At 38.9% G+C, this 12746-nt stretch overlaps 2 protein-coding genes across 3 annotated transcripts in view; both read left to right on the forward strand.

Annotated features, from left to right (window-relative positions):
• Positions 1–1085: 1085 nt before the first annotated feature.
• LOC114251608 (synaptic vesicle 2-related protein) overlaps positions 1086–12746 on the forward strand; it is a 36961-nt gene continuing 25300 nt past the window's right edge. Inside the window, exons 1-3 of one of the 2 annotated variants that reach the window (XM_028185943.2) lie at positions 1086–1457; positions 11661–11822; positions 12007–12169. In XM_028185943.2, the coding sequence (XP_028041744.2) occupies positions 1322–1457; positions 11661–11822; positions 12007–12169 (461 nt within the window). In that variant the 5' untranslated portion in view covers positions 1086–1321. Of the gene's footprint in view, positions 1458–10350; positions 10379–11660; positions 11823–12006; positions 12170–12746 lie in introns of those variants that run through there. The other variant, XM_089728223.1, reaches the window with a different exon arrangement.
• LOC114241201 (uncharacterized) lies at positions 2631–3918 on the forward strand. The gene has a single exon (XM_089728198.1). It carries the CDS (start codon positions 2783–2785, stop codon positions 3425–3427), a length of 645 nt encoding a protein of 214 aa, XP_089584324.1. The 5' UTR covers positions 2631–2782; the 3' UTR covers positions 3428–3918.

The raw sequence follows: 12746 nt of genomic DNA on the forward strand, positions 1-12746 counted from the left end.
AAGCTAATGAAAAACATACATTTATGTTGACCTTGACTAGTCACTTATGTGAACTGACAGTTCCCATTTCCTTCAAAGCGTTCAAACGTACGTCAATCTGCAATCTTTTGAGATGTTCGTGTTAAATTATCTTCGCGATTTGAACTTTGTAGAGGCGGGTTGCACGAACACAAGCTGAATATATTTAAACAGCGTTTATGAATCCACAGTTAAAAATCCAATACAACTTGACGTTGATAAGTTCGAGATTTACAATTTCAAAAAATAAATTGATAAATGCGTTTAACTACTACATGGTTTCGGCTGTAACAAAACTCATTAATGCAAGTTAAAGGCCTCTGCTCCCTTCGGAAGATATAGTCTTATCTGTGCCCTAGGCTCATATACCATCGTGCTTCCAATATCTGCTGAAACCATGTGTCTGAGCTGCTTAACCATTCTGTAGTTATTCTTTTTAAAGCTTAAACATCAACCTCATATCTCAAGCTGGACGGCGCCGTTTACTATAATATAGCATGTAAAATCGTTCATTCCACTTTGTTTTCTCAGTCCTCTACTTTTTCATTCATAAATAAACAAGTTTATTTTTAATACACAGAACGCGTAATTTACAACAGATTAGTCAGCCGTCCGCTTATTACACGTACGACGTGATACTACACATATTTTTAAAATAAGAACTTTTTTTGGCAAACATTCGTATTACAAGGTGTTTTCCAAGACTTAATAATAATATAAACATATAGTTTGCACAAAAAAAATTCAAACTTAACTTAAAAAGCAGACTAGAGAGACTGACCATCTTGTATTTGATAAAACGCATCATTCAGACGTGGATCGTAGTCATTATTCGCTTCATACACCGACTATTATATACCTTATCGATTACCGTCTGTTGTGGAATTGTCAAAATATAGTGCCTTAAACACTTCTCCACCACGGCATTAACAAGAACGATCATTGCCGGATATACCGGATAAACCTGTGTTTAATTAACGACTGGAATTTGTGAACGTTAATTTTTATCCGCGATGTGTTACCCATATCACACCAATACACGGTTACAGTATAGTATATTGTAGAGCGCGGCCGGCTAGTTCATCACATTCAGTGCTCCACCATTCACGTTCATAAGACGCGACATGTGTACATCGGAATATCGTCAAACAATAACTCGTCTATTTCAATAACTTAAAAAAAAAACTGTGCTTATTGTTCTTGCAATTGTTTTTTACAATTCAGTAAAATAATCTACGTTCATTATAATTTCGTGCAATTTGAATTTAATGCCATTTAGTGCTTGTGTTTCTTCAGTGTTATAATGAGTGCCCAGGACAGATACAGATATAAGGGCGACGACGATGGCTTTGAACGGAAGAGTTCCACAGTGTGGACAGTCAGCAAGCCCAGTAATGATGAAAGGCATTACCCGTATAACGAAGCTATTAATTTGGCTGGTGAGTTTCCATCTTATTATTCGTTAACTTATATAAAAATAAAACTGTGGTTTGAAATCAAATTGGCGGTAAAAATATTAATGTTATGTAATAATAAATTATTAATGTTTTATATTGATTTATCTAATTAATGTAGTAGAATATAATTAAAAATCCGTTTGTCCTTTGTTTTGTAGACGTTTACAGGGTTGATATTGTGTTCAATAGCGGTTCGTGTTTCGTTCATGGATAGGTCGCCTGCACTGGTGTCGAGGTTTCGGATGAAGCTCAATAGCGGAGACTTTTTTTTTTTTTTTGGATAGATGCTTGGACGAGCTCACAGCCCACCTGGTGTTAAGTGGTTACTGGACCCCATATACATCCACAACGTAAATGCGCCACCCACCCTGAGATATAAGTTCTAAGGTCTCAAGTAAGTTAGGTGGATTAAGTCGCGCGGGGACCTCGTAGGAGGATCGGCGCTCTACCCGAAAAAAAAAAAAAAAAAAAGGTGGATCAAGTCAAGTTGGCGTCAAAAATGCTGGGAAACGCTCAACAGAGCGACGCGTTACTTCATGCCTGGACAAAGACTTTTGCTTAGACAGTGCTTTGAGGAATTGTTTGAAACGATCCCATCATTTCATTTTTAACTCTTTTGACAACCTGCTTTGGAATTAACTTTCCTCTTCGATGTTTCCTGAGTGCTATGACATGTCCTTATTTAAATCAGATTTGCGGAGACTACTGGCTGGTCCGGCTGGTCCTGGTATTGTTAACGGGTATGGGCGTCGGTGACCACTCACCATCAGGTGGGCCGTATGCTCTCCTGCTTGTAATGGCAACAAAAATGGCACACGAATCTATGACGGCTGTTTGACGAAGAATGTTTACCGCCAATAATTAGATAGTTTCGAACATCTATAAATTTTATTTTATCTATATCTAATCTATATTTCTAATTTAATCTATATTTTTTTCTCTAACAAATTGTCTTCAATTTTTCGCAATGGTTCTTTTAAAATATTTCAGCGTCAGCTTCCGCAGTTGCATAATGAGGCGTGAAGTAAAACTCAATACTAACAGTTCGTTTTGGTGAAAATATATTATTTAATTAATCAAATCAACCTAAGTATTCATAAAAAAATCACTTCAAGCTTACGCTAATAATATTCTTATTCGCAACAGTTAGCCAGCTCGCGGTGTACGGAGTACACGTCCGTTTGCATGATATACAGGGTGGGCCAGAAAGGCGTGCGAATTTCAACATCACATTACTCGCGACAAGAAAGCGGAGCGGGGTGCGGGTAGTGGGGATAGGTTCCTTGGTTCTCGGAAATTCAGTTGCCATGGAGCGTTTTACCGGTGAGCAGCGTGCTTTTTGTGTGAAAGCGTATTACAAAAATGGCGATTCGGGCACTATTGCGCGGCGTTTATTTCGTTCTAAGTTTAATTTATATGATTTAAGCCAATGTCCGAGTGAAAGTGTGATCAGATCGTGGGTCAGAAAGTTTGAGTCTTTGGGTTCGACATTAAATGAAAAACCTGCGGGGCGTTCAAGGTCTATAAGAACGGAGGAGAATGTAAGCGAAGTCGCGGTGTCTGTACGGCGCGATCCCCAGCAGTCGTCCCGAAAGAGATCAGCTGAGCTCGCCATATCAAGATCATCATTAAGGCGTATTTTGACCAAAGATCTTAAATCACACCCATATAAACTCCAATTAGTACAGGAATTGAAACCAAATGACCGCCATTTACGTCGTGCATTTGCCGAAACAATGTTAGAGCGTTTTCAAAGTTTGAACAATATCCTCTTCTCGGATGAAGCTCATTTTCATTTAAGTGGATTTATCAATAAGCAAAATTGTCGGTATTGGGCCGAAGAAAATCCCCAATTGAAACATCAAAGACCTTTGCATTCGCTTAAAGTTAGGGTTTGGGCGGGCATGTCGGCTCATGGAATCATCGGACCCCATTTCTTCGAAAATGAGTGAGGCCAGGCAATAACAGTAAATTTTGATCGCTACACAGCAATGTTACGTAACTTTTTCTTTCCACAACTGCATAATTTTGAAGCCTATAACAGCAGGACCTGGTTTCAACAAGATGGCGCGACATCCCATACATCCAATGAGTGTTTGGCAGTTGTTAACGAAATGTTTAATGGAAAACTAATATCGTGTCGAGGGGACATTCCATGGCCTCCCCGGAGCCCAGATCTCACGCCACTGGATTTTTTTCTGTGTGGGTACCTCAAAAGTCGCGTTTACGCCAATAAACCAACGACAATTGCCCAGCTCAAAGACAATATTCGCAAGGAAATGTCCGATATCCCACGAGCGATGTGCCAGCGAGTTTTCACGAATTTGAGGGCTAGATTGGAAGAGTGTGTACGTGTAGATGGCGACATCTCATCGATGTTATTTTAAAAAAATAAAATTCCCATATGTAATCTTTATTATAATTATATTTTTTTCTTTCCTGAGCTTTGTAGTTTTTTTTATATGATTTTTTATAATCCGCTCAACTTTATGGCCCACCCTGTACATCTGTGCTTTATGTAAATTTTCCTAGGCATTTGATTTGACACACAATATTGTTGCAATTGTAATGCTTACGCTTGTCCATTAGTAATTATTTGCTCCGTTATGGATACGGCCGATTAAATGCAAACCGTGATTAAAAATACCATTATAGTTAAACTCATTTTATTGTATGTGTTTTCATTGTTATTTGCTGGTGGTAGGACCTCTTGTGATTCCGCACGGGTAGGTACCACCGCCCTGTCTATTTCTGCCATGAAGCAATGATGCGTTTCGGTTGAAGGGCGGGGCAGCCGTTGTAACTATACTCAGACCTTAGAACTTATATCTCAAGGTGGAAGATAGATAAGATAGGTAAGATACTTGAGCTTTCCAGTCGAGTGTGTCAAATCATATAAAAATAATCATATTTTAAAAACTTAGATTTATTAAAGGTTTGTTTCGGCACAGATTCTTTTAAGAGATCATCCACTATTATTAATAATTATAAATATTAATAATTAATAATTAATTAATATTAATTAATATTTATATATAATATAAATATTAATTAATATTAATTAATATTAATTAATTATTAATTAATAATTATTAATAATATATAAATATTAATTAATATTAATTAATTATTAATTAATAATTATTAATAATAGTGTTTCCCTGCATTGGTGGTAGCTCCCTGCATGATTCAGCACTTCGTTCATCAAACTATTACGAGAAAGGGAAAGAATTCGGAAAAGGTTAAAAAAATACAGAAACCCTAGAGACGAAATTGAATACCATCTGCTCCGCTCTAGATGCCACGCAATGTACGATAAATGCTGCTCAGATTATAGGAATAAAATCGAAGCCAATATCCCAAAGAACCCCAATATTTTCTGGAGCTTTGTTAAACATAAAAAAGGTGGTGACTCGTCCATACCTGCAACTATGAACTTGGAAGACCAGGTAGTAAAAACAGGCCCTGACATGGTGAATCTTTTTGCAGAACATTTTGCCTCAATTTACTTGCGCAGCTCAACACCTCCGGATAACTTTACGCTTGAATCTCAGTACTACGGATCTCCACAACGGATATTGTATTCATTGGCTATCGAAGAAATTGAGGTGCTTAAAGCTATCAAAAAGATCGACTCTGCTGGGATGGAGCTGGCCCGGATGGGATCCCGCCGGTATTTGTGAAAAGATGCGGTTCTGCGATAGCTCTGCCTCTATCCTTAATATTTAACCGATCATTAGCGGATGGGACATTTCCGTCCGAGTGGAAAAAAAGCGCGCATTGTACCAGTCTTTAAAAAAGGGGAAAATTCTGACGTTAAAAACTATCGCCCTATTTCCATTCCGTCTTGCTTGTCTAAACTATTTGAATCGATTGTCTATCCTGTGATCTTTCGGCTTGTAGACGGTAGCATCTAGGATTCACAGCACGCTTTTAGACGTGGACGCTTAATCGTCACTAACTTGGTCCCTCAGGACTCAGGCAGGCAGGTTGACGCCATCTACACCGACTTTAGCAGTGCTTTTGATCGAGTTAACCATTCAATTCTTCTGAGGAAATTATATTGATTCGGTGTGGATGGCCCACTTTTGAAATGGTTCGAGTCTTACTTGCAACAGAGACCTCAGTCGGTGTCTGTAGATGGACTTAACTCGAAAACTTATTTTGCAAATACCGGTGTGCCCCAGATATCGTATTTGGGACCCCTTCTTTTCTCTTATTATATATATTATAATCTTTATTAACGACATAGTCGATACAGTAAGTCACTAAGAAGACGACGTGCAAGCTGCTCTGCACGCGTTTTATGCAAGAGCATCCGGGTGACGGAAGGCCGGCTATCCTTGACCCACGCTGGTTCTGATCCAGCGGGGTATTCCGTAGGATAGACCATTCTAACCGGCGCTATCTAGGCGGGCTTCGGATAGCCTGCCGACTGAGAAGGCTGGTGGTCGTGGCGCCGACGACCGCCAGTCCAGCGTACCGAGGGGGAGGGTGATGGGAGAGATGTGCTCTGCACTAAGTGCTTCACTTTCCCCCCTTTGCCTTTTCATGAGTTCTGTCTCATGCGAGGTTTGGATGCTGGTTGTTGAGCGACAGGAGGTTTTATTCGGTTCAACTCCGACATGCTCCACCCTCCATCCCCAGCGGAGGGCGGAAATCCGGTGATTTCCTCCTGACAAAAAAAATTCCTACAATGGTGTCGCTGTAACAGTATGACACTCAACGCAAGTAAATGCTTTCACATTAAATTTACTAGAAAAAGAAAGCAACTTGCTACGAAATATAAGCTTGATGGTACAGCACGGCAGCGGCAGAAGTTAACGAAATCCGAGATCTTGGCGTGATAGTTGACAGTCAACTTAAATTCACCTCGCACATTAACAAGTCTGTCAAAAAAGCAGCTCAAATGCTGGGATTTTGGAAACGTAACTCGGGCGGATATAAACATCAGCGCACCAAAATCTTGCTTTACCAAACCTTGGTGCGCAGTCGTCTTGAGTTCGCCAGCGTTGTATCGAATCCGTATCATGCCGTGCATTCGCAGCGCGTTGAGAGCATACAACGAGCGTTGACATTTCTTCTTTTCTTTTTACTTGTTAAATTTGAATTTCAAGTATGTTTTCGTTAGGTATCCTTTTTGTTTTTATTATTGTCTTCCATCTTCGGGCCGATGAATTGCCAATCTTATGTACGCCGTTATTGTCACATGCATCAGGCTATAAATTAAATAGTTTTATTTTCAATGTTAAATGTTTGTGATGTGGTAGTACTTTTTTTAATAAATAAATAAATAAATAAAATAAATCGATAAATATTTTAAATTTCTGCGTAGCGATATATGTGCGTACATTCCCAATCAGTTCTGCGAATTCTTCTCAATGTTGAAACTGCATTTAGAATCGGTGGTCATTTTATGACGACATGAAAGTGCCTGATAAAGCCTACTTCGATTCGGGCTAGAAACAGGCAGGGTGGTAATAGACGTTAGTGTTGGCTCACGGCATGCTCTTTTATCTAGTACGCGAATATATTTTATTGTGGATACTGTGGACGAAATAATATACGTAGGTAGGTTGAGGGAGCCCAGAGACAAGGGTCTTTGTCTTCCCATAAATATACCACATAGGCCGTTACAAGTTCTTCTGTCGTCGATCGTGATGGAAATCGCTCCAGACATGTATGTATACCAATGGTTCATGGCGAAAATCAATCGTGAGGCTATATAGACAAAAAATGCTTTGTAAAATTGGCATGGATCCTGGATGAGTACCGCCGGCGCCTTAGTTGACGGCATAGGCAAATATGGTTGACATAATGACGTCATACTTTGTAAAAATATATAAGCTATTCGCTAATATTTTGCATGCGTTTCTTGGTATGTCTGGTGTTATCATCACGATAATGAATGCCTTTAAAGGCTCTATTAGACTACTTGTCAAATAACTTTTCAATTCAAACAGAATACGCTGAAGTATATTTCGTTTGAATTTACAAGCAATTACAACATATTTCATTTCAAAGAAAGCTGAATGGAAAATGTGGCGGATAATTACACGTTATCTGTAATTGTAAATATCAACAAGTTGTCATTTTAAAGACAAAAAAAAATATCTTTATTTGGTTAATATTAATAAAATTATTCTCCGAGATATCCGAAACTGTTTGCTTTAATTGAAAAAGTATTCAAACAATCCTTTTGTAGATAATTGATATTATGGCGCCTCTTACATTAGTCGCTCTCATCCGCGCGTCACTCAAAACATTTCATAGGAAAATCATCAAAAGTGATTATTTATTAGCTGAACCCTTCTTTAGCGTGTGTTTTTGTCTGCGTTCCCGTTGACCTAGAATTGCTTTAATCTGAAGATGCTCTGATGTCCGAGATGTGCTGTATACATCGACAACTCATTCCGTTAATTAACTGGAAGCCCCTGTCGTATTGTTTATATTTAAACTAATTGAAACGTCGTTCGACGTCCGTTAAATGCTATAAATGGAAGAAGTAAACATCACGTTTGTCATATTTACAAAAGCTTAAGAGTGTGTGCAAATAAACCATTTTAAAAAAGACGAAAAAAACATTAATCTATTCACTCGATTGGTTTAGCAGCTTGAAGCAGCTTATGGTTAAATTTGTCATTGCAATTTTACGCGTTCGGGATTTAGTTTGCTTAATATTTCCATTTATGTATAAACTAATTAACATGCTTAACGAAACGATAACGTTGATTACAAGACGCAAAGCAATTACAAAATTCATTAAACTGAAAGGAAATATTATTTTTACATCCACTCACTCATTAAAAAAATGGTAGGCAGCGGCTTGGCTCTGTCCCTGGCATTGCTGATGTGGGCCTATAAAGGCAATAAAAAAAATCATACATACACACTTCTTCATGGTTCCAAGCCGGAAATACAAATCCATACAATACATCCACACAATGGAGAGGTCTTGGATATGTGGCCTCGTGAACATGTAAGCATTCAATAGTTCCAGAGAACTGGCTGTGCCGTCACCAAGCGGTGTACTCCGTATCAATGATGTGTATTCCGAGGACTTAACATCATCATATTCTAACGGATGGTCTAACCGCGGCCAACCCAAACTTTTTATACCCCTCATCCCATGTTTATACATCATACTAGCTTTTGCCCGCGACATCGTCCGCGTGGAATAGCTCACAAATAATGCTTTATTTTAGAACAAATTTTGTTAGCATAAAAACATTATAGTGAGCCAACCTTAACATATAGACATATGCTGTCGCGGACTTTTTTTAGATCTTTTAAAGGGGAACAATAAAATTCTGTCATACATTATTTTAGCGAAACTTTAACCGTTTCTGCAGTGCACGCAGCGGATACTCTCAAAAGGGAAAAAACTCCGATTTTGGAACATTCTTTATTGGTGCTCCGTTTGTATTGGTCTTAGCGTGATGTTACATAGGCTATAGTCTTCCTCGATAAATGGGCTTTCTAACACTGAAATAATATTTCAAATCGGACCAGTAGTTCCTGAGATTAGCGCGTTCAAACAAACAAACTCTTCAGCTTTATAATATTAGTATAGATTAAAACAGAACGCAAAAATTTCTAGTGCATAAAGTAAAATCTATTTTGTAGCCAAGCTCAGAGACTTGTAGTGTTGTGAGATTCGAACTTTGTGGAGCGCCAGAGTTAATGCCTAGGCAGTTGGTAACTAACTATTCAAAAGCTAGTGATCTACTTGAAGGGTCTCTGGACGACTTAAAGAGCTTGGTTATTTCAAAGGACAAGTGCCCTGTACAAGGACTGTGCGACTTCAAGGTTCACGGGAAAACATTGACCTTGCTTTCGTCATACCAATTGTGGTGCATTAGTTGCGACTCACATCCAATCGATTGTGTTTAAATTGGTAGTAATGTTGACCCATTTTATTGTTTCGAGCGCGTCTAATAATGCGACTACAAACAAACTCTCAGTTGGATCTCACTCGGTTTGCTATTTATGCAAAATGAAGTGATCTAAAGGTATATATGGGTAAGGGAGTTGAGGTAAAAGATTCCGATGCATTCGACATGAGTGGTTGGGTGTACCATATATCAGCTCGATAAATTGTGTTATTGCTTTAATTCTTTTATTGTTTGTTTGGTTTGGGAGCAGCGCATAGGACGACCCTAACTCACTTTGTGCTAAATGATACAACAAATGTCAATGAAACTTTTCGCAACACAAAAACTCTCAACGTATGATTGCGGCAGCGCGGCGTTCACGTTTAGAAGGTTATCATTCCCACATTAAAAAGATCACTGAGATCGTATCTTATATTAGTGATAATAAAATAACATTCAACTATTCCGGTACTCGAAAGGTTGAATAGATGCTTCTATTTACAATTTAATAGTTTAATGAACTTATAAAAATAGTGTGTTCGTTTCACTCGCACTATCGGTCACGTCGTCTCGCCGTGTCCTAATCATGACTTTTCAGTGACTTTCTTTGTTTTATTTTCTAACTGAAACTTACATTACGACATTAAAAATTGTTTACATATTTTATTTACGTTGCTCTGTTAGTGTGTGCGCATTGTCAATAAAAGTTATATAAAATTATAATTAAAGCAGATAAACAGCCTCCTTGCGCTGACCGTACTATATACGAAGAGCTCTGGCTACCAGTGCTAACATATAGCATATTTTTTCGGCAAGATATAATTAGCAATGTTTACTAATCGTGGGCAAACGAAATCACATGATTTTAAATTGGTACTGAATGCCGTTGGCCGTTAATATGGCTGGCCCGGCCTTCAGAGTGCCTCCCAGCAGGGGTGAATCGGATGATTAAAAAGTTACCCATTCAGTCTCAAGCTAGAGATTCCTACTGTGTCATGTGTGCTGCAAGCACATGTATGAAGGTTACAAGTGAGTGCTCTCCGACACCGAATATTAAATATCTGCCGTGAGCCTTGTACCGCTGGGTTACAAGTCGTGCGACAGTAAATATAAACTGTTCTTGACTCATACGTCACTATCTACGTTAAGCTCAAAGTTTGGTTTTGACGGTGTGATTGCGTACGCCGCATCTGTTACAACACACATCGGACTCGTGACGTAGTATCGTTTATTGTTACTCTTCTTACCGTTGCTGATACCGTTGTTGCCATACGAATAATATATTGGATAAAGTGTCTTTCGTGAGAAGCTTGAGGTATTCAGGTGTCTTGATGCGGATATTAAGTCCCTGGATCATCAATACATGGGCAGTCACTGTGGGCTGAAGTGTGCAAGATAATACAGCCCACTAAACAACCCTAGGGTAGTTTTATTTATTTATTTATTTATTTATTTATTTATTGCTTTGATAGGTGAACGAGCTCACAGCCCACCTGGTGTTAAGTGCTTACTGGAGCCCATAGATATCTACAACATAAATGCGCCACCCACTTCGAGATATAAGTTCTACGGTTAGTTTAGTTACAACGGCTGTCCCACCCTTCAAACCGAAACGCATTACTGCTTCACGACAGAAATAGGCAGGGTGGGGGTACCTACCTGTGCGGACACACAAGAGGTCCTACCACCAGTAAGTTAGTTTTTCCGCTAATTTCTATTTTCGCCCCCACAGGACTCTGAAAAGGCTCCCAAGTAGGTAGCGCTCTCTTCGATTGGCGGCAATAGGAAAAAAATTACGTAAAAGGACTCGAACATTCGTTTAAGCATTGTTTAAATATTATTTCGCTTACGAAACGCAAAATCCGTAACAAAACAACTCAATAGTTATGCTAAAACATATGCTACTTGCATCTATTACTATAGCAGTAAAGTTATGCTATGGAAACTACTAGATTATGAATAGTAAAAAATTAGAAAACCATAATATTTAGGCGGACGTACTCGTAGATGCTGCAATCTTTTTCTGCCATTCCTTTGGTGAAGTGGACACCAGTAGTATGACGCACAGACAATAAGTTGCCTAACGAATTGAACTTTGTTGCAGACTACCTTATCTTTACCTTCCAGATGACTACGAAGCTGATCAATGTTCTAAATATATCTTAAGAATCCCAATACCTACAAAAAATGGTGCCATATTAATTGAGATTAAAGCGCGGTGGCATCTTTATATTAGTGAAAAAATCGTATAAACGACAAAAACTCATATTTGACAACAAATTGCCTAATGTATCTTTCCTTGACTATCCAGGTAACGGAAGGTACAGCATCGGTCTAATGGCAACGTTGAGTATGGCGGCTTTGGCTATGGCCATCGACATGTTCGGCTTCTCCGTCATCGTGACAGGAGCCACCTGTGACTTCCAGTTGGACCTGAGTCAGACCAACATTTTACTGTCTATGCCATTTGTCGGTAAGATCTTGTGATATCTTCATATGGGGAACTTTATATTTTTTTAAATGTATCTGTGCGGATGAGCAGGCGAACCCTAGCTGACGCCGTCTTTCTCGAAGCCAAATCTTCAAGTCTCAACTGCATTTTGCTTTGAACTGTTTTAAAACGATTTCAATTCTTAAATAATTTATCTGTTTTCCAGGTCCAATAGCAATGGCGTATCCATGGGGCTACATAGCGGATACCAAGGGCCGGAAGACCAGCCTGCTGATAGCCATGTGGGGAAGTTTTATCGTCTCCGTTGCCAGTGCCTTTGCCCCGAACTGGGTATTCATGGCTGTTATGAAGTTCATCAGTACAAGCTTGTAAGTGTTGAAGGTATATTAACAATTCTTATAGAACATGCTGATCTGGTTAACGAAGCATTCCAAGGCTGCACGACGCAATGATTGGATATAAAAAAATCAAGAAATATCCAGTATGACCACTGTAAATATCACGATTGATAGGAATAAGAAAGTTCAGTTTCTTCTTCTTCCTTCTCATGCCTTAGCAAGGTGATGATATAATACTAGGGATCCTTTGATATCATGTTTCAAGGTAAGTTGTGCCAATAACGTTTTGATCTCAATGGATGCCTGTAGCCTCCTAATATTAGATAGACTGTCAGCTCTTTTGCTATTTGTAATAAAAATTGGCTTATTAATACACCGCTTGCCACACGGTGATGTTGAAGCGAAAATTTTCATATTTCAGTTTTAAGTTATTTCTTAAACATTGTGCCTAGATTCATTATTGCGAACAGTGAGTCACACATCGTTCGCTGAGGCAGCGAGCGTGATTGGTGAACATTTCTTCAGCACGTCTCAAGCTAACGATTCTGTTTCAAGGAACCGTTAAATGTCGGTCATTGTTTAGCGACGTACATTTTGTGGGCACTCA

This window comes from Bombyx mandarina, chromosome 06 (assembly GCF_030267445.1).
Source record: "Bombyx mandarina strain Sakado chromosome 06, ASM3026744v2".
In the NCBI taxonomy this organism is placed as follows: domain Eukaryota; kingdom Metazoa; phylum Arthropoda; class Insecta; order Lepidoptera; family Bombycidae; genus Bombyx; species Bombyx mandarina.